Raw genomic sequence first — 22,996 nt, 5'->3', positions numbered from 1 at the left:
AAGAATTAAGTTAAACCTAACACCAAACTGCACTGGTAAAGCGACATGTTAAGGTAGTGCATACAAATAAGTGCGGTAATTTCTTTTGACTGTAGCTACATACGAAATAATTACTACTGTGGTTGGGAATTTCTGTGGTTGGGATGTTTTTTTTTCATTGTTTGCATTAAAGGAACAGTTCAACATTTTGAAAAATATGCCTGTTAGCTTTCTTGAGAACAGTTTAATCACATTACATCTATAAAGTAAAACATGAAGCAGGAGCCAGCATTCGCTTGGCTTAGCTTAGCGTAGCGCAAACACTGGAACACCGGGAAACATTTGGCTGTGCCCAACGGTAACAAAAAATACTATTCTTCTGAAATAAATAAATATAGATATAACATGTTAATCTGTGAGCATTAGAGGTGTCGATGGGCTCATTTTGTCGCCTTTTTTGACAAAGCCGGACTAGAGCCTCATTACTCTCTTCATGCTAAGCTAAACCAAGTGGTTGTTGGCTGTAGTTTCATGTTTACAATCCACACTTGAGTCATATTAATCTTTTCATCTAACTTTCAGTAAGTAAGAAAATTTGCATGTTTATTTGTTTCTTTTTTTTTTTTTTTTTTTTTTAAAGAAGAAGACTGGAGTTATTTGAAGACTGAATTGCATGCCATTGCCTGCCCACACACAGAATGAGCTACGCTGCACAACTTTCAAAAGCTTCGCTTCATGGGAAATACTTTGCCAAAGCCACAAGAGCTCTGTGTGGTAACAACACATCTCCTCTGACTGGTCTACTCCACCCACCCTCCTGCCTCACTGTCAGACAGCAGATACACACAGGGAGAAATGAATCCATGTTAATGAAGTAGAACAAAATAAGCAGGATAGTGCTCAACTTCTATAGCCATCCTAACATGCAATCGCATTGTGCAACTGAGGATCCTTTCAGGTGCAGACACGGGTAAAAATGCTCATGCGCAGCTGCCTGAGCTCTGTGCAGGCTGAGACATCAATGAGGTGTTGACACATCGAGCCTTACACAGCCCAACTGACATGGATGCACTGACATTTGCAACCAGGCATGACTATAATTGTGAGCTCTGTTACAGTGCAGGAAAAAGATACTGTCTCTATCGGTAAGGGTTGAGTCAGACTGTGTGTGAGTCACACAAAGAAAACCTGACCTAAAACCAGAGATGAACAGTGAGAGAAATGTGGATTGAAAAAAATTATGAACTAGTCTGTTAATTAAAGTGATAGTTCATACAGAATATGTTTTCCTCAATGATAGAATCATACAAAACATCTTGCAATATTATTAAGTGTTTATTCTTCAGTGATAATTAGTTTGAGTTGACATCTGACCAAGTGTCATTGGTTGACTCATGGAGCTGGTTTGGCTCTAATGTGACAGTTCGAAATGATCCAGCCACGTTTAATTGCCTCTGACGGGTGGAGTCTGAATTGTGTTTTGAACCGACTTGTGTTTATATGAATAGCAAACACACACACACAGGTTTATATTCATAACCATTCACATAAAGTACAACCAATGTGTAAAGTGAAGAGGATCAGTGAAGCCTATAATCATAAACAAGATGCTTTCAAGTATCTGTTGTACTGTTCTGCACAAACTAGAGCTGCAATAAAGGATTACTTTTAATATGGAATAATCTGTTATTTTCTGGATTCATCTATATTTTTTTGACATAATGTCAATTGACAGTGTCTCCAACAGCCCAACAGGAGCACAAAACACAAAGATATTGAGTTTAATATCATCACATACAAACTAAAGCACCCTTCTTTAGGGAAACAGGCTTTTAAAAAACTACTTTAACAAATGTTGAATGGGCTTGCAGTGTATCTAGACTCATGAGGGAGTACCAGGTATTTCAACCTCTGCACGTTACTCACACCCTGTGGTAAGAAACAGCGTCTCAGATGTTACACGGTAGTCATATGATTGATTCAAATTACTTATGGTGTGAATGAATGTGGAATTACTCGGAAAGTAATGCCAGGAGGGTTGTCAGGAACCTTTAGCCTAAAGGTAGACTTCTGCTTCAAAAGAACTAGTTCGTACAACATTTCATTCAATACGACATAAAGCAAAAATGTTTTATAGCTGCTACAAATGCCACAAAGGTGGGGCGAAAAGCTGGCAGTCAGGGAGAGGGGGAAATATAATCCATCAAATGAAGATATCAGTACACAGCTTAGAATTCATTTCAAGTCATTTCCAGAAGGCATTCATATTGTTGCACTTGAAAATGACAGAAGTAGGTATGTGAAGAATGGAAAAAAGAGGGCTTGGGAAAGAAGTTCGAACCCTTCCTCCTCCTCACAGCAAGAGGTGGGCAGGAAAGTTGATCTGTCAACACTGGAAAGTTATTTTTTTTAAAAACGTTTGTCCTAAAATTATATTTCAATACAAATATTGCAAAGACAAATACATTTTATAAAGAACACAACTGCATGTTTACAATTAAAAGTAAACGACTAGTCAAAAATACTTTGATGCTGAAGATGTATAAAAATGTTTCCTGACATAATATCTGATTTTGCAGTACAAAGTAAGGTTTGGTTAGAGAAAAGATTAAGTTCTGCTTAATAAAATCCGAACAGTCGCTTCTCACACGACCTCTTTATTAACCCTTTAAACAAAACCACTTTTTCCCTACACTAAACAAAGTGCTTTTCTTGCCTAAATCTAACCACACATGAGAGACTGGAGTCAGACTCAGGTTTGTGGTGCAACAGACCCACTGTCCATTCAAACAGCTTAACTCAGAGGACAGAAAGTGTTGCACTGGAACATAATACAACCAGAGCGTTACTTTCACTTCAAAGATGTAATTGCATTTGCAACATAATTGAATAGGAGCTAAATATTTTTGGGACCCAACATTGTGAGTGAAGTACGTTTATAGCACTATTTGACCACCAGACAAACACTTTGTTTGAAGCACGAGTTCATTATGGGGCTGAGTCATCCGTACAGAGCCAATTATAACTGTTTTGTAAGCACTCCTCCTTTACACATCACTCAGTCTGTTTTCTTTATGTGGGATTTATATACACTGTTCCATAAACTGTTTATTTTATGCCATACATTAAACGCATGAATACCAATCGGTCCTGTTTGCTTCCATGCTGTGCCATACATCACAGTGAAACTGTGAAAGGTTATCCTAACATTATTTATTCCCTACCATTATTTACCAGGCCATTAATTTAGTGACTGCCAACTCTCAACTGGCCATGTGACATTGCAGAGTGAATAACCAACAGTGGTTACAATGTCTGCTGCAGCACTCCTTCCTCTTCATAGCTTCAATTGTTCAACAAAAGAACAAAATTTTATTTCAGTTTGACACTGTTTTACATGCAAAAAGGGAGAAACCTATCTTTTCCCTTTACAAATATCCAGATTTATTTCTCTATATGTCAGTATTGGCATGAGAGACCCACACAAATACACACTTTTTCACACACACACATGCACACACACACACAGTCACACGCGGTGATTTAACGGCAGGCTCCCCGGGCAGTGCAGTGCTTCAGTTATGTAAACTGGCCTGAGTTTGGAGCAAGTCAACCGTCAGAACTTTGCATTCTCACCAAGCCCCTGCAGCTGCTAATGCAAAGAAGAAGCTTTCACTTGCTCCGCAGTGGCCTGACAGGATCAGGGCGCACACACAAACATCAGAAGACTCGAATTCAGAAATGAAAAGGTTAATCCTAAAATGCACATAATCCTTTTTCTAATAAAATTCATACAAAAAATATTACAAAAATCCACATTTATATGGTTAGGTGGTAGTAGTATTGTGCACTTTTAGGCAGAGTTTAGGCATAAGCTTATAAAACCATGAGGTTGTGATTTTATTTTACAAAAAGGCATTTGAAAATGAAAATATCAAATGCATGGCTCAGAAATATGTTCCAGTTGTATAATACAGTAGAGAATTAGTTGCCTCCAAGAAGGAGACATCCTGTAGAGGGTTGTGAGTTTTCCTTTGGTACCAGTTAATTTGTTTGTTAATTAATGCAATAAACTTGCATGAAATCAAACCTGTGACTCTTCTATCTACCACAGCTGTTTGGGAGCTTCTTTCCTTACTATTAGTCACCGACCACCTGTATATGTGCAGCCACCAAATGGTTAAAGTCAAGTGTTCAAATTCAAATGTCTAATTTGTTTGTCTTTGTTTGGAGAGGGCCGTTTCTCTCTAGCACAGCCAGAAGTATAAGCGAGACACAAAGTGAAGAGCTCTTCATTTGCCTTGGCTGCAGCGCTACTCTCCTGTGCAGCTGTCCCAGCCTTTAGCAGTCCTCTGCGTCTCCACGCTGCACTGTGATTGACAGGTGGAGGCCTCTCAGGATGGCATCAATGCATGGCTCCAGGGCCCTTAGCAGTGGAGGCTCCAACATATACTCAGTGGTGCCAAACCCAAGTACCCTTGAACGGGAAGACGTCCGGCTCTGTTTGCAGTTGCACTAGATTTTTAAAGAAATCCCCAAAAATGCATGCTGGGTGGTGGCATGAGAGTTTTAAACCATTTTAAACTCTGCAACAAAGAATTAATAGATTGCTGTGTCTTTTTTTTACCACTACACTGGCAATTTAGGTAAATGTATGTCATGTGTAATGTCTGTCGTACTGTATAATATAATTTAGAGATCTATTTACATTCAACATCATCTGTATCTATATTATCTGTCACATGCTGAATTGGCACAACATGCAACATGTCGATCTTTTATAAGCATCTGTAAAGGTGATTTACTCACTTTATACTACTTTTGCTTTTCTTTAAAGGGATGTTATGTGAGGTTTTATACCCCCAATAGCTTAAACCTGCAAGAGGGCGTTAAGTCAGAGGCCATAAAACGAAACAAAAAGCTGAGAAAGCTCAGAGCAAGGTGGAACTGTGGAGTTGATTATAAAATTACTTCTTCTCTCACTACAAGTTTCATTTATGCATCACTGGTATTTTTACAAAAAGCCATCCAAGAACAAGAATTGTATGAATTGTTGCTTAAATAATGTTTTTCAAAAAAGTCGTGTCACACACCACAATGCATTTGGCTTGAACTGAGAATTATTTAAGCCACTGAAGCACTTTGACACGTTACAAAACGTTCTTGGTCACAAATGTTGACAGTAGAGTCACCTTTCAGCAGCATAAGTCATATTTTTAATCACCAGCACAAACACTGAGATAAGAGACTCAAGAGCAAATATTAGACAGTAAATGCTGAACGGGTGCCAAATCATGATGAATAAGTAAACTACGGCAACTATGAGCTTGAGCTCCAGTAAAAACGGGTACCTGAGAAATTACTCACCACTAATTGTTCAAAGCCAGAAACCATAAGAAGCTGTCTTAGGCAAAGGGTGAGGTCCACTGCAAACTACATTACACGTCCATCACATCTGTCAGAAGTTAAAGTCAAGTAACCACGCAATCAAACACATTATTAAAGTCATGCATTAACTTAATGCCATGTTCCCTGTGTTTATATTATGTCTTAAGAACACACCTTGAATTCACTGTTCAAAACTGTTTCAGCTGACAGGCTCAAACACTAATTTATTTCGCATGCGATAAATGTTCTTAATTCAAATGAACCATAAACTGCCTCTTAATTTGTTTCACAGCCTTTATCCATATTCTTATTCGTTGCAGTTTTCACATGCGCTTTAAATTGTGTTTTGCGCCGTGGGTATACAGTATGTTTACACTTATACTGTGCTCGTCTTTGATTCATCATGAAGATTTCAACTAAAATATAAAGGCTGCACATAGATTGAGGGGAAAAAACATCAACAACTGAAGACGTAAAGTCTTTGTTGTTTTCATTATTAGTGCGTTTCATCGCTGCTGCCATAAGAACGTCTTCAAACTTGTGTTTCAAGAATATTTGTGTTTTCATATTAGATTTTGAGCAATATTCAGATAAGAAAACCAAAAGCAAGTAAGCAAATAAGCTTTGCAATGCCAGCTATAACAGTATTTACATTAGGACTGCAGTAACGAGTGAGTAACTCTTCATAACCTGTTGTTTATTTTATTAATTGCTTCGTCTAAAGATTCACAACATTTAGGCATTTGGTGACAAATACCAACCCAAAGGACTCTGGGACGTTTTAATATTGCTGTTGTGTTAATACAAATTGTTTTTAATTTACATTGTACAATTATCCAATTAAACCACTTGAAATGAACTAGTGAATCTTTTTGAACTTAAAACACAATTATCAAAACAGTCTTCAATTTGATTTGTTCCCATTTACAAATCAATTAATCATCATATCGGCATGAATTTACCGTCAGTTGCATTTATGGTGTAAAGGCTCACAGTTACAAGTAATACTATCCACAGTGATACGGGGACTTGTTTATCTCTCTTAGTCTTTCACTGGTGGGAGTGTTGGGTAGCTTTGCATGCTTTATAAAAACACACAGTCAAATACAGCCTTCAACAGCATATACCTGCAGAATATCAAGAAAACTTCAACTTTTAAATTACTCATAAACACATAATTGTTATGTGCGAATAACTAACTGAAAAATAAAAAGCTGGTGAAATACTGCATGAACTGTTGCACAGTTTGTCACTGCGAAGGGAAATACCAGTTGCGTTTACCCACATAAAATATGAACTCACCAACATAAACATTTACACTAAACTAAAACTGAATGAAGTGACCTCTTTATCGGAATATAGTCGGATAGTCTTCCCATCATAACAGACACTGCATCAAGTCATTGCACAACACAGCTCCACCAACTTACAGGTGAATGCCTCATTCAAATAAATAAATCCAAGACGTGCCTGGACCTTAAAACGTTTTGTACATTACAACCTTTAGTGCTATTGTGTTCTTTATTACATCTGTCTTTATTTTTCTTTCGTCTTACTTTAAGCTTTACCTTACAATGCAAATATAATGAAAGTATATTAGTAGAGGTATGTAAACGTAAAAAAAGCTCCTCGTACTGTCATACACTACATCATATAACAACCAGGTCAACTGAAGGTCGAGCCCAGGACAACTACATCCCCAGCCCTCCCCACAGGACTAAACCTTTCATCAGGCTGTTTGTCTGAGCAAACCCAGGCTCTCTCACCACGCTCCCGCTCTGACACATACCCACAGTGTTAACCCAGCCTGGTGTTGAGCTGTGGGAGTGTGCTGCCATGTTTTCCTCTCTGTTTGTTTAAAAGATTAAGGTGGTGAACCCCAGCCCTGTGGAGTCCCCAGACTTCATACCATGAGAGCTGCTCAGAGCATCGCCATTGTCTCCGTCGCTGGTGCCAGTGAAATGTAATAGTGTCTAAAGTCATCTTAAAAGCAAAGGTTACACAGATTAGACTTAGAGAATGGGCTTTGTTAATTAAAAAGTAATACGTGCCGCAATTTCTGCACTGCAAGAGGCTCACAGAAAAAAAAGGAAACCTTTTTGTGACTTTTTATAACATATCCACTAAGTTTCACCACCGATTCTTTGAAGGCCCAAGCAAAACGATTTCAATGAACAATGTCCAAGTTCAGAGTTGGTTATTCCTGTCTCTCGAGTTGCATCTAGGGATTATGGTGATGGCCTATATTTTGCATGCTGAAATCACAGGAGGGCCTTTGTCTGGAAAACATTTACATCTCTTAACACAGCTGGCTTGTCCAACCACTGGCACAAAACAAACAAGGAAGCAAAGTAGAAAAACAACTCGTAGGTTAAGTTGCCACTAAAGAGGTCTTTTAGTGTTAACGTCAAAACAACATGGACCATTTTGGACTTTTTAAAATAAACTGAGGTCAGCTTTAAAGGGCAATTTGAATATTAAGTAATCACTGGTCATTTTGACAGTCCTGGTGTTCTGTTGGTCTCCAGTGAACTTCTAAAATGTAATAGTATGTGAAAACTGACAAAGTTTTTACTAAAGGTATCATTAGAAATATAATATACTCAGGAAAGTTGATTGTGATTTGGACAGTTAGGATTTTTTTACCATTTCAAAAAATGAAATTAAACTATAATCAAAAGAAATTAAATCAAACGTTTGCACCACAAAGCATGCAGACTTTGCTGAACATTAACAATAGACCCTTATAAAGCTGAGGTATGTCGAAAGCATGTGATGCTTGAGGAGGTGTGGCCCCTCAGGTGCTCTGTGGAGGGAAAGACTCTTCAGGTAACACTGAGTGACTCATTCTCACACACACCTTAAAACACCATGCATGGCACTCTCACATCTCAACGCTTCAGCTGAATCTGACAACAAACTGTGGGAATAAGCACTGCGTTAAAAGAAACTGGATTTTTTGGAGAAGACATTTACTTATACTGCTTTGGAAGAACTGCTGGATTTGGACTCAAAGACAGTGAGTGGTTAAAAACAAATGTGGGGTTTTTTTCTGTTTTAATTTTTATTACTCAGGATCTAATAACTCGACTGTGGAAGTACCACTGCTACGCAGCATTTGCACTAGACTCAACTTTTAATCCATTTGGTACATTTCTGAACTGTCCATGACAATGCCAGTGGTCAAAGTGGAAAAGGTCTCTCCAGGAGACACCTCCTTACCTGCCACCAACGCTGCACCACAGACAGAGGAGCAGCCCAAAGGTCGGAGAAGGAAGAGACCTCTCCAGAGGGGGAAACCACCTTATAGCTACATCGCACTCATTTCCATGGCCATAGCCAATTCCCCTGATCGCAAACTGACACTGGGGGGCATCTACAAATTCATCACAGAGCGCTTCCCCTTCTACAGAGACAATTCAAAGAAATGGCAGAACTCAATTCGCCATAACTTGACTCTAAACGATTGCTTTATCAAGATCCCTCGGGAGCCGGGGAGGCCAGGAAAGGGGAACTACTGGGCACTGGACCCAAATGCAGAGGACATGTTCGAGAGTGGTAGCTTCCTGAGGCGCAGGAAGAGGTTTAAGCGATGTGACCTGAGCACCTACACCTCTTATGTGCATGAGACTCCAGTTTTCTCTCCTGTCCAGATTGCCAGATCAGCTGCATATAGCAATGTCTACCCCAACATGACAGTCAGCCCAACTTACGGGCAGCAGCTACCATCCGCCTACTACCCGTCTTCGTCACCTCCTGGGTTTGGACCTGGCCAGACCCGCATGTTCAGCATCAACAATCTCATAGGACACCCAACTCCAGCAAGCATGCTGGCAGGTCAAGGATCAGAGGTGATGCAGCAGCCCAGCCGGAGCTTCAGTCCTGAGGGGATTCAGAATGGGACCAGTCCCTGCAGCCTGGGAGCCCCAGCTTTCCAGAGCCAAGCATGCGGAGGGGCCATGCCATCCCGCTCCTCTACACATTCTGGGTTCACCTACTCTGGGCCAAGTGGCCATCCACACCATCACGCTCACCAGAGCTCATATGGACAGGGCCACACCCAGGGGTATGCAACAGCAGGACGCCTCCATGCCTCAGCCCATGGATCGGCAGAGTCCATGAACCATTACGGCAGGGTCTCCCCAGTACAGCTAGGGTCGTTCTCCCAGTATAACAGTGCTGCAGGCCCTATCAACAACACAGGAGGTTACCTGAGACACCCCACATACCCAGGAAACATGGACAGGTTTGTGTCTGCCATCTGAGCTACAGACAACGTAGATCAGAGCATCTCATAGTTTTAACAGAAAGTTAAAGACTTGAGACGGCACTAAGCGAGCCAGACATTTCTGCGCACAAACATGAATTTCTGTTGCATCTGTTTGTATTAAAGACAAAACTGAACTGTGATTAAAAAAACACCTCTCGACACAACTGTGATTTACACCATCAACCCTACAACCCATTTTCTGTGCTGATGTTTTAACTTCAATGTGGATTTAAATGTCAAGGCCTCTTTGCAGTTTGCAACTTGGTGTAAAATTCATCTAATTTTACATGTTTCTGTTTTTTGTTTTTTTGTCATCACTTGAATGTACAAGTTGAATATTTACGTTACTGGTGAGTTTAAATGGCAGGCATTGAAATGTTAATGTAAATTATTGCTTTATGGTCAAAGGCTTTGCAGTAAGTGGCATGTATGAAGAACACCAGCTTTAGTACATTTGCATGTATTTTGTTTTCAAATTAAAATGCATATTAGGTTGCTGTTTTTGAAATAAACATAATTATAGCACTTTTGTTCTTTAAGAATAAAATATTTAAATTATTGAATTGTTGCTGTTACAATTTATCTGGTATAAAAAAAAAAACATTGCACCATTTACTTTTTTATTTGTCCGAAGCGCAAAATGTGACTTCAGCTAGATGATTCATTTAGTAAGTTAGTAAAATTATAACAGATACATTCTTAAGAGATCTAATTCATCTATAATATAAAAACAACCAACAGATCCAGACACTGTGGCGCGTAAAAAAAAATGCCCTCCAACATCCCTTTCTTTAGTGTTTGTGTCGCTTTCTACACCGTTTCAGCTCAGCTGGTTTGAAGTGTTGTCTGGAGCCTCGGTATTAGCAGTCACCGTGACCGGCCTCAATTATCATGCCTGGATGTCAACACAACACTCAGACCGACAGACACAGTTAATCTACCACATGGGCCTTCTAATCAAGAAAATGAAGTGACTTGAAACTCAATATTTTCCAGTCTATTGTAGTTAAGAAGTCTTTTATCTCAATACCAGAACCTATTCCGTGAAAAGTCTGCGTATCAGACAAGATGAGACTCGTGAGGATAAACTTTAATCCAGGGAAGACGCTTGAATTGCTAAAAGAAAATGTTTTGCCAATGTGTGACTTAATGTTTTATTTTTGTTTTGGGTTTTTCTTCCCCTAACAAAATATCCTGCATTAAAAGTTATGCTTCAGTGCAGCTTATCGTAAAATTTATCTGGATTAAAGAAGGTAAACGGTGATCAGTGTCAAGTTATACAAATCAACAGAAAATTACGAGGTATGTATCAGCACACGGAAAGCCAAGAAAAGGGGGGAAATATACAAAGTTGCTGCATCTTTTGCTAATGACTGCTATACATTATATTATATTACATTTTTATGTAGTTCAAGTGTTTTCAAACTCAGCCGAGGCGCAGTGTGTTCATCAACATGAACGTGAATAAAACACGTTCCAATTTCAGTTTTCAATTGTAGTATTTTCGGTGCTATTTAAATGCAAAAAGTACACAAGTGTAAAGCAAAAGATTATTTTAATAATACTAAAAATGTGAAGATTTAAAAGTCAGGACAAGCTATAATGTAAAACAACCATAAATACAATGAACATATAACAACAATAAAACATTTCATCCAATGTATTCAACAAGCTGTTGGAGCTGTTCACAATTCTTCACGACTCCAGGTAAAGACAGCAGCGTCTGTGTGACGGAAATAAAATACAACCATTATGTTCAATATATTATTTAGACTCTTTAGCAAAGATAAAACAAGGAGCAAAAGCTAAATGTAAAGCATGTCTCACCTCTCTGACTTTATTAATCATGTTGTTCAACATCTGCAGCTCATTCTCACTTTTCAGCTGGTTGGTCTGATGGATCATTTGCTGTCAGAAACATTTCATCATGAGCACTGTGACAGCAGATCACATCTCTACTTTGCTTTTCAAAGACGGTATGTGGTCAGGACTATATGTGATGGTGTATATAGTGAGTACTTACATGTCTCTTCGCTCTTTCAAGCAGTTTCGCTCTGGCCTGCTCTACCTCCTGGAGACTCACCTTTAGTCTCTCCACCTAGGAATAAAATTAAAATAGCATCAAACCTGCAGTGTCTGATGTACTAGAAGACATAAGTGATGTGATTCTGGGTACAACACGGTCGAAGTGGCAGATCACACATGCCTCTTTCAATAACTGGATCTTCTCTTCCATTAAATGTGCTGGAGTAGCTGACTGGCCACCAGTTTTTCTTAACTCCTCACGCAGGAATTGAGACTCGACCTTAGACTGCTGCAGAGAACGACGTAGTTCAACCACCTCCTTCTTCAATTCCTGTGAAAATTTGACATTTTAAACTCAGTATTTTCATGCATTACATGGCAGATGAGTGCTCCTGAGGGATTTTGCAATGCAAATATAAATTCTGCGGCTTACGTTATTGTCAGTCTTGTGTTTATTTAGAATTTCGTGGACCTCTTTTATTTCTTCCATCAACTTTGACAGAGTTTTCTCATCCTGTGTGAAGACAAACATTTTCAAAAGAAACTGTTCAGTGCTTTCCTGCACTAACCGTGTGTCAGCATTTCTCTTATGTCATCTTGACAACTGTACATGAACAAAATGAACAGCCTTACCTGAGATTTCTGCTGCAGTGCCTGATTGCCCCTCTCAAGGAGGCTGTTTAGATGCCGAAGCTGATGCTTAAGCTCAGATACTTCAGTTTCGTGTCTGCTGTTAGCAGCCTGCTGCTCCCTCTGCAGGCCACATCTGGAACAGTTCATTAAATATGTGGAGAACAAATACACATTAATACATCACCATACCTTTTACATTGTGCTTGTATGAATAATGTTTTTTAAATATTAAAGTAATTTGTCAAATATGAAAGTAGCCTTAAAGTCTAATTACACATTCCTTTCCTATTACTTGCTCATGTAGTTGAACGGTAACTTTTTTTTTTCCCCTAATCAAATGAATGTCAAGGCATTTTATCAAATTAAAAACACCAAATATTCCTTAGTTCAAGCTGGTGAGGATTTGTTGCTTATATTAACCTTGTGATAATAAATATAAAGTCAATGGAGTTTGGACCGTTTGTCAGATAAAACAAATTAAAATCACAACACCCTGCGTTATAAGAAACAAAATACTAATGTTTTACAAAGCACATAATAAAAAAAACATAATCAGCAGATTGTTAAAAACTGTTAATTAGTCACCCTTCAATAATCTATTTATTGCTAAAAAGATTAGTTGATTAGTCTGGTAACTATGGTAACTATATATCCGGTGACTATTTAACTACTGTTAACTGAGTTATTATTTAAAATGTTCATAAAGCAAAAAATACCAAACATTTGTTTCCAGTTTCTCAAATACAGATTTTTTTTTGTGCCTTTCTCCATTCCAAATGAAAATTATCTTTGAAATAGCTGGTTAAGAAAGAAAAAGCAGAATGAGCCCTGTAAACTTGTGGAGGTATTTTTTACTGCTTAACATTTGACAGGTTAATGGATTAAGCTAATTATTACAACTGCTACAACTGTTGTAACTGTAGCAAACCCCAATGTGATATCAGAGCATCAAAGACTAGTTTCATTTAATCACCAAATACAAATTTTCCTGCACTTACATGGTGTTTTTCAGCTCGTCCAGCTGAGCGTCTTTTCGCTGTCGCACTAGATTCATAGTGTTGACCAGCTCTGTGACTGTGCTGCCCAGATCAGCCAGCAGCTCCGCCACGCTGGTCTGCTCGTCCTCTTCTGGTTCAAACTCTACCGCATTTAAATTCTTTTTAGGGGTGATGACTGCAATGCGGGTGAAGGCACTTGTCTCACTGAACAAAGTTTCACACTGTGGCTCAGGCATGTCTAGGGGGACGGAAGAGACAGTGACTGACAGCTTAGATTTTCAATTGTCCAGAATCACTGGATTAACGTTAAGCCCTTCCTGTACTGGGAATTGAGTTAGTACTAAATTGTGTCTCATAGGTGTAACTCGAAATGGCTTTGCATATGGAAATTCACACTGTTAAGTACAGTAGTTATTTTCAGCTGAAGAACATGACTCCTGGGTCTGTTATACGTAGGGGAAAAGCATTTAAAACTATAAATACAGTATGTGAAGACATTCCATTGCCACTATCTATATAAATACTCTTCTTATAATGAATTATTCTAAAGAAACTTAACCACCTTCACACGTTATATGTAGTCCTTTTCATAACGGGGACACATGCTTACACGTTTGTCACAGGTTACCGGATTATTACTCCTTAGCATTTGATACGCAACGTAATTACATTGCATCAAATGTGGTTAATGTACCTTGACCTGTTTAGACTCGGCATCGGCTCAACCACCATCACTTTGTCAGAATGAAAGTTGATCATTCAAAGTAAAGAAATAAATGCTAGTTTTACGTGAAGATCAAATCTATGACAAGTTTCATTCTTGTCTCTTAATTCCTATCACATTTTGGAAAAGTCTCACAGGGTGAGCTACAGTACCTGGTCCAGGAGGCGTCTCTGTGTGGACAACTTCTTCCTTCTCATTAGTTAATGCAATCATGATGCTGTCGATAAAAGAGCTGGAGGGGTGACGACGCTCTACGCTGCTCACTTCCTTCGGTGCTTCTGGTTTCTAAACGGTAACATATAAGCCAGCATGAAAAAAATACTAAGGCAGTTGTTTTGGTCTGGGTTGACTTTTCCAGTTCCTATATATTACCTGGTCATCGAGAGCTGAGTGTAATTCGTTAGTCAGTCCTCGCAGCGTGTGATGCACTAAAGTGATTTCAGTGACTGCGTGAGCCAGCTTCTCTCCAAGGTCCAGCTGAGTGGCACTGGCTCTAGATCTCGTGGTTTCCAGCTGCTCTTGCAAACTTCTGTTCTCAAGCCTGCATAACACAAAAAGTACACAGATAAATTATAGCTGAGTACAGGGAGAGCAGGATTAATTAAACATTGTTTAAGTTTAGGTAGTAGTTAGATTAGAAATTGATTGGCAGAAATATAGTTGTACAGTTTTTTTTTTTTCCTTGATCAAATATACTGTATTATAAAGTCACAAGGCTGATGACAACAGTGGAGTTTGTCATCAGCACCACAGCAGTGGTGTTGTCAACCCAACAGAAACAACCCAATAACTCTAATCAATTAAATTAACTACAACTTACTGAAGTTGACCGAGTTCGCCTTTTAGGTCTTCACATTCGATGTTTCTTTCCCGGAGTCCCTGCAGATTGGCCCTCAGCATACGCTCACTTTCAGCCACCTGCTCCCTTGCCAACTCATTCTCCATCTGTAAGAACTGACAAAGACGCAAAAAGGAAACAAAAAATTAAACCACATACTAATCCTACAATCTACAATGACAACACATTACAGTAAAATAAAATAAAATAACATAACTGCCAATAAAAGCAACAAAGTCAATTAAAAACTTAATCAAAACTACTTTTTAAATTTGTTCAACAATTAATCTAAACACTGATGTCTAACTTCATTGAAATCTGAGTTTTCAACCAAGTCCCACCGACTTTGCTACCATCACTGAACTGTGAGATATAGTCGAAAGCGCCGATGCCATCTAGGCTGGACTAAACATTATTATCATTATATATATATAAACATTATTCCTAGACATTAACCTTGAACGTCCATGTTCAAACTTTCATTATAATTTCCGCACACACTATTATTTCTATTTAACTGTGCTGGCAAAAACTTGTTTCATGTTGTGTTATACAGATAGAGCAGCACTTAGCTATCATATTTTTATGTGTGATAAAATGTCTTCTAACCAATGCTGATTCTAAAGATTGAGATAAGATTTTACCGGTCACCCACTACAAACATTACGTTTAATTAAAAGTCTACTGATTCAGGCTCTCAAATTTTAACCATAAATATTAAATAGGTGTACATCAAAGAAACTTTCCAAGTCAAGAATTTAAAAGATAATGCAAGTTCACACATATATTTAAATACATTCATATCAAATGCTAACCTCGTTCATTTCTCGCACTCCATTGAGCTGGGTGCAAACATCTTGGAGCTGCTGGATCTGCGCTTTCTGAGACTGTGAGAGAGTTTGCAGCTGACAGAGCTGCTCCTCACTCTGAGCCAGAGCCTGACTCAGCTCAGACACGCACTGCTCCGAATGACCCAGTGACTTTTCCAACCTGGACAAAACACAGACAGTTGGTATTAGTTGCAATATTTTGAGTAAGATTTACTAACAAACCTAATGTGGCAATTGGCATTCCATTCCATGTTGGTTCTTTCTTTTGCTGTTATGACACATCCAATGGTTATGTCATTCTTAAGGGGGTTTGTTATTATTTAATGTAAAGATAGTAAGTAACAAATTGAAACTGGTTAGTAAGTTTACAAACTAGTCTTGTCATTCAGCGTGTACAACATACGTCTATGAAAATATTTGGAAATAAATTATGTCAAAACAAGATATACATTTACTGGCCCCCTTATTAGATAAACCTGTACAATTGAATGCAGCAGCTTTAGTTGAACGCCTTTAAAAACCTTTGACAGTTTCAACATAAAGGAGATTCTAACCTTGTAAAAGGAGAACTCGTGGCCTGCATTAGATGATGAACCTAAAATATATTGTTTGCTAAACCTGTTTAATTCCAATTAGAAAAAAAACATCGTCGTCAACACTTACTCAGTTGCTCTGTCCTTCGCCTGCTGGATGTCCTTCCACGACTGCTGCAATCTGGAAAACAATGTTCTTTAGAACCTGCATGCTGTGTTTCAGCGAGTATATTCTTAATATGAGTGTGTACTAGCACAGTATTCACTTTTAATCCTAAGCTATCAACAAGAAACAAGAAATAAGTGTTGCTGTGGGTTCGTACTTTGTAGTCTCAGCAGCAAGGGCCTGCTCCAAAAAGGCGTAAGAGGCCAGGGTGGAGGAAACGGTAGCAGACAACTCTGTCGCCTTCCTCTCCAACTGACCACGAGCTTCCTCTCTTTCCGTTAGCTTCTGTCGCAGCACATCCATCTCTGAAGTGTCATGAGAAAAATTATATATATATATATATATATATTTTTGGGTGATAAACAAAATTAAAGAAAATTAATGACCAAGGCAAGATCAACTAATATATATATATATTCTTTTTACCTGAGGTCAGAATTGTCACCTGCAGATTTAAATCACCAATCTGTTCTCTTGCAGTTTGGAGATCCAAGTTAGTTTGGCTCAATTCTTCTTCGATCTGTTAAGTACAAGTTCATCTACATTAAAAACCATCTTAAGGATTTTAAACTATCACCAGCCTAATAAACAGTAAAGAAAAAAATCATATCCAACAAATTATAAACATCTCACCTGCTCTCTCTCTTCGATGGCTTGTTCTCTTGCAGAAAAATGCTCATCCCTCTCTCTCAAAGCAGCTGCTGCTTTCTCATTCAGCTTCAGAAGCATGGGAGCAGTTTTCTGCAGAAGACCTCTGACTGTACCAAGCTGTGAAAATAACCACGTGAAACAGTCAGCACCATGACCATTTTTATTTTTAAAATTCAGTTATGATTGCTATCTGCAATAAAACACCATATAATTAAGTATTATGAAGGTAATGTTAAAACAAAATTATTTACAACAAAAACATTTGCGTGTTGTTAAAGCTCTGTCATATACAGTAAGAGTTCTGTCCTTACTGCTCATCATACTGTCTGTAGCATTCAGCAGAATGTCATTATTTTGGGAACCACAACATTATAATCGAGATGTTGTTATATTTCTCTGCTAGAAAGATATAATGAACCTACTTCATTCATCAAACTGGCCTGCTCCTCTATGGTTAGGGTCAAAAGATCAGAAGCAGAGTTCAGTCTTTCAGTATAGGCCTGATTTAATGCAACCTGTTATGACAGAAAAAAAAATTTAATTAGACAAATTATAAGAATGTTGAATAAATTACAATTCTGCTTTTATTCCTTGCCTGTTCTGGGTACGCCTGGTTCAGGGCAGCCAGGAGTTCTTGCTGAGACCCAACACATTTCTCTAGTGCTGAGATTTCTCTAGCACAATGTGTCCTCAGTTGTTCCATCGTACTGAAGGCCTGTAAACACAAACCATTCACATAGTTATTCTTACAGACACATTCCTAATGCTCCTGAAAAGAACAATGAAACCAAAAGGGGAAAAAACATTACTGGCAGCATGATGACTGTGTTCACAGTGTACATTACACTTGTTTAAACACATTAGTTTGGTTTTGAACAAATATCTGCACAAGAATTATTTAAATATTATTTTATCTTATCATTCCACAACAATTATAGCCACAGTGTTCAGAAGTACATACTAAATGAATAAACAACAACCACACAATTGCTTTGTGTTGTAACCTGCTGTAGAGTCGCCTGAACAAGAAAAAGGAATGATTTTGGAGCTGGAAACAACCCAGACAACAAAGTACTACATGAAGTCCACAAAACAATTTAGAGATTAGTCACTGTGCTTACCGCCTCCTTGGCTGTGAAGGCCTCCTCCATCTGTGTCCTCATGTCATTTCTTTGTTGAAGAGCATCTTTGACCTTCTGCATCATTCTTTTCTGTGTTTCCTTTGTTTTCTTAAACAGAGACTTCATCTGACCATACTACAACAGATGGATAATATCATCTAAACTACAGCTCATAAATAGTTGCTGTTATTTCATTAAACATTATTTAAATGCATTTTAATATAATTGAATGGTTAATAATTCAAGAAAAAAAAAAGATATTTAGTTTCATACGTGTGAAATAAGGCTTTGATGGTCCTCTCTGACAATGTCTCCTACTTTGGATATGTTGGCGAGAGCAGCTTCCGTGTCAGTACTCAAAGAAGTCTGTTGGTAAAAATATACATACTTTTACAACATGACATGTGTCAGTACCTTTTTTTTCCAAATATAATACAGTATAGTACCACATTTCATACATATCTATGAAGTGCCTAAACATGCCAACATGTTAAAGGACTTTATTTCTAAAAAGTTTAGAACTGCAACTAAAGGTTCTATTCACTTTTGATTCATCTGTTCAAGTAAATGGTAGAGTGGTGAAAAATGTGTTCATGTTGTTAATTTGCTTGTTTAGTTTCCAACACACATTATAAAATATAAAGATTTTGTTATGCACTGTCAAAGAAAAGCAGCAATTTTTCACATTGTAGAAGCAAATCAGACAATATTTTATGTTTCTAATGGAAAAATTAAACAATTACATCATCACTATACAATAGTTGGCAGTTATGTTTTTTTGATCAACCAATCAATTAACTGACTGGAACATGTAAGATGCTGTATCAGTGTTAACTCTCACCATAGTGACCCTCATGTTCTGCATATTCTGAATTAGATTATGTAGAGAACTCCCGTCCTGCTCCAGCTCACGAATCCTGCTCAAAGCCTCCATATAAAGGTCTCGGTACATTGTTGTCTATATACATATAAATGAGAGAGAAGAGTAAATTACTTCAGGGGAAAAAAAAGTAAATCAGACAAATTATGATGGACTGCCAACTCTAAATGGTTCACATCTCCTACAGTCAGCCTCTTAAAGCTAACCAGATGTGTCTTTACCTGGCTAAGTTCAGTGTGGTCTGTCTGCACTTGTTTCTCTCTGAGCTCTGAAGGTGGAGCGCCCGCTGAGGGGCACCCATGTGCTCTGGCTGCAGCCAACTGCTGCACCAACGCCTCCACCATGATCATGCTAGACCTTAACCTCTGCTCCAGCTCTTGTCGGGGAAGACCTTCTAGACTGCCTGGAGGTACACTGAGACAGAAGAAAAGTCAGCAGCAGAAACAGAATTATCCATGTCATATACACAAATCATGTGCAACCCAAGTTCTAAAAGATGTATTATGCACACTTACTTCCACAGGAGAGGGTCTGTAATGGTGCAGGAATCAGCCACAGAGAATTCCCTCTTCCTCTCAAACTGGCCTGATGTATTGAGGCTGTGGTCTACCATTTGCACAGCAGTGGTGCCCACACAAACACTGTGGGTTTCTACAGGTGTAGCTCTTTGTGATGGGACCACAACGTTAGCAGGAAGCGGGGCAGAATCAGATACAGCAGTAGGACCCATCTTTCCAGATGCCAACATTAGGAATTCTGCCATCTGCCTGAGCTGCTGCTGGAGAGGTCCCTCTTGAATCACTGGGATATCCAGAACTGGTTTTTCTACTTTAGACTGAGGCATGACACGGGGCTTCACAAACACATCCTCATCTGGCTCAGGGGTTGGGCCTGACTGGGGCTTGTAACCAAGTGTTGTAGAGTTGAATAGAGGACGTGGCATGGGGCTCTCTAAATACTCTGCCCATAACCCAGCAGGGTCAAGGTTAAGAGGCGCCACCAAGCTCTTTTCAACCTCAAGAGCAGAATCATCACCTAAAAACTGGTCCAGGGCAGGATCCCTGTTGTCCTTTTGTGTGGACAGAGAGGCTCTCCTCACAACTGGACTGAGGATTCCAAGCTGCAAAGCTGATGCTACCGAAGGACACTCTGACAGCACTTTTAAAACATCAGTGAAGTTCTCTGCACAAGGTTTTTCTTCAGAATTAGAATGAACGGGTCCATTTCCTGTTGAGCCGAGGGCACTGTCTTTTCCTTCACTGGATTCAGGAGGTGCACTACTGAAGTCAACTTCAGAGAAATTTTCCAGATGTTGAGGTAGTTCCACAGGTGTGGGAATCCCTGCTGAAGCAACAATTTGGCTGCAGGAAACAGACTCTGTTTTACAAGTCTGCACTTTGCCTTCAGTGCTGTCCTCTAGACATATTGAATGGTTTGACTTGTCTGGTACTTGACAGTCAACAGATTCATTATTTGAAGTTTTAAATGCGTTAGTCAGTGAAGATGGAGGAGTATCTACCACATCATCATTTCCCACATGGCAACTAGGCTGTTCGCAGTCATCTTGGATGTTCTCTTGAGTAACATGAGTAGGTACAGCATTGTCTTTAAAGGACAACTTAGCCTGGTCCTTAGAAAGAGGGGAAGTCTTCTCAAACAAATGGGTAGATTTTTCTACCTCATCCACAGCTTGGTTGAAAGAATCAAATGTAAAATCCTTATATTTGGTTACCACCAAATGAATTTGTTCAACTTCATCCACAGCTTCGGCACTGTATGGAGGTGTTTCTGAGGAAGTTGAGAAGTTGCCATTTGGAGTTGTTACACAGTTTTCAGAATTACAGTATGGATGATCTAGATGATCTTTACCGTTTGGGAAATCATGGTCGCCAGCTAAAATGCTTGCATCTACATCATAACTACATGACTCAATGCAGGTCACGGCGTGGTTGGCTGAGAGAGAAACAGTCTCATCTCCAAGGCTGGTGCCATCTGAAATTTCAATCTCCCCTCCAGTGCAGTTAAATGATTTAAAGGTTACCTCACTCAGACCATCGACAGGTTTCTCTGAACATTTTGGGCTCTGTGCCAAGGTGGTGACAACAGGAGCATCATTTTCAGAGCTACAGTATGGATGATCAGCATGAGCATGTTTGGCTTGATACAGTTGTTCACAGTCAGACAAATTAGTATAATTTAAAGTGTCATCTTGGAAAAATTCACCAAGCTCAGGCTTTGGCAAAGGAATGGTATTATCTTGTATCCTGGTAACATCTGAAATTTCCACCTCATCTCCATCACAGACAAAGGATTTCCAAGTAACATCTGTTGCTCCACAGCAGTCATTCTGAAAAACTCTTGAATTTTGTGAGTTGCATTTATCATCCAGGTTCTCAGAAGGCAGTTTAGTGCTGGGAACTTCTTTGAGGCATGCTGTATGACTTTCAATTAAGGAAGCTTCTTTTATCTCAGGATTGTAATAGGGATGTTCTTCATGGTCACTGCATGACTGCATAAACATGCTGTCAGAGATGACTGTATCTTCTGTTTGATAGGTGTTTATGATTGATTGATTATTGGTCAAAACAACACTCTCTTCTGCTGAGGAGTATGAAATCTCAACCTCTCCACCAGGACAGGTGAAGGATTTGAATGTTACATTTGTAAGTCTACAAGTATTCCCAGCAGGTGTCATATCCTTCATGGGAGCATTGTTTTTAATTACACCTGTGGGTGGAGGAGAGAGCAAGTGTGGCTCTGCCTCATATTGGAGAACATCACCCTGTTGATTACAACAGATGAAAGATAAGAAAAAGTAACAAAGACATTAAAATGATGAAGGCATTTCTAATTATTAAGGTAAACCCACTTCTGTCGTTTTCACAACATCTGCACTCGGCTGTGACTTTGATTTCAGCCTAGACGATGGAGTTGACATGTGGAGCGCTTCATTCTCCAGACTTCGCAGAGGGGTACGCTCTCCATATCTTTTGGACGGCTAACATCAACAAAAGATGATAGAAATATTAGCTTGCTGTGTCATAATTTAACATAGTACACTATGCAGGCAGTGTTAAAAAGTCTTACCAAGCCTTCCCCAGTAGAACTTGACTTCCTGTAGGACATTACTGGGAGTGCTGGGAGGCTATTTGTAGAACTGCAAACAAAGACAAACAATTTAATGTCAAACGTGTTTTTCACGTTGACCAAACTTGGTGATAAACTGGTTTAACAACAAAACTGAGCCAGAGAGAAAATGTGTAATCACGTAATATCAAGCTAATGCTAACTACGGACATAACGTTATGTATCAGGTAAAGGTAGCTGTCCAGTCCTGAAGCAATAATGTAATGTTCAATGTTATTCTAATTTTAAATTTAAATGTAATAAGGAAAACTGAATTATTACAGTGTGTTGCTAAGAATATCAGCACCGACGTAAAACTTTAGTTTTCAGAAAACGTTGCCAAAGTCGTTAGCTACTTAAACGGTGTTAGCTTAAGTTACGTTACTTTAATTTACACAGTGGCAGCTAACGAACATTCTTGAATAACTAAACTATGGACGTCCAGATAAAATTCACTAATTATACCATATTACCTTCCACGCGTTAATAGAAAAACACTTATCCAAAGTCGCGAGAGTAACGTGAGCAACAAAAACAAATCAGGGTGATCCGGACATCAACCGCGTTTCATTCAAAACACAAATGTCAGCGCTGCTATTGGTCCATTTCTCTTCTTCGGTGGTTGCCTGAGTCACGGTGCACGTAACGTGCACTGCTGCTCACTGCCGCCCCCAAGAGGACGTTAATGTCACCACAGTGGGAGATTGTGCTGCTGGTGTAACGACTTCTATTACAAACTTTATATTTGTATATAATGTTTATAATTTTATGAATATAAAATAACATCTCTGATTACTGTGTCCCACAACAGTCACTACTGAAACATCATAAACT

The 22,996-nt window shown here is 38.9% G+C and overlaps 2 protein-coding genes across 2 annotated transcripts; one reads left to right on the top strand and one right to left on the bottom strand.

Moving 5' to 3' along the window:
- The first annotated feature begins 8,222 nt into the window (after nucleotides 1-8,222).
- Nucleotides 8,223-10,154, top strand: foxe1 (forkhead box E1). Its single transcript, XM_026360867.1, has one exon. The coding sequence runs from the start codon at nucleotides 8,535-8,537 to the stop codon at nucleotides 9,630-9,632; it is 1,098 nt and encodes a 365-aa protein (XP_026216652.1). The 5' UTR covers nucleotides 8,223-8,534; the 3' UTR covers nucleotides 9,633-10,154.
- A 1,061-nt stretch (nucleotides 10,155-11,215) lies between these two features.
- Nucleotides 11,216-22,727, bottom strand: spag5 (sperm associated antigen 5). Its single transcript, XM_026360865.1, has 25 exons — nucleotides 22,636-22,727; nucleotides 22,124-22,193; nucleotides 21,906-22,034; nucleotides 19,552-21,818; nucleotides 19,258-19,450; nucleotides 18,998-19,114; nucleotides 18,430-18,522; nucleotides 18,157-18,291; nucleotides 17,631-17,750; nucleotides 17,458-17,550; nucleotides 17,018-17,152; nucleotides 16,811-16,904; nucleotides 16,542-16,689; nucleotides 16,349-16,399; nucleotides 15,671-15,845; nucleotides 14,838-14,971; nucleotides 14,390-14,558; nucleotides 14,170-14,302; nucleotides 13,294-13,531; nucleotides 12,296-12,428; nucleotides 12,096-12,176; nucleotides 11,844-11,993; nucleotides 11,661-11,735; nucleotides 11,465-11,545; nucleotides 11,216-11,360 (listed from the first exon to the last, which is right to left on the bottom strand). Exons 2-25 carry the CDS (start codon nucleotides 22,160-22,162, stop codon nucleotides 11,289-11,291), a joined length of 5,055 nt encoding a protein of 1,684 aa, XP_026216650.1. The 5' UTR covers nucleotides 22,163-22,193; nucleotides 22,636-22,727; the 3' UTR covers nucleotides 11,216-11,288.
- Between the last annotated feature and the right edge of the window lie 269 nt (nucleotides 22,728-22,996).

This window comes from Anabas testudineus, chromosome 1, assembly GCF_900324465.2.
Source record: "Anabas testudineus chromosome 1, fAnaTes1.2, whole genome shotgun sequence".
NCBI classification, from domain to species: domain Eukaryota; kingdom Metazoa; phylum Chordata; class Actinopteri; order Anabantiformes; family Anabantidae; genus Anabas; species Anabas testudineus.
The sequence above is the reverse complement of the archived record's forward strand: the minus strand, read 5'-3'. Positions and strand labels throughout refer to the sequence as shown.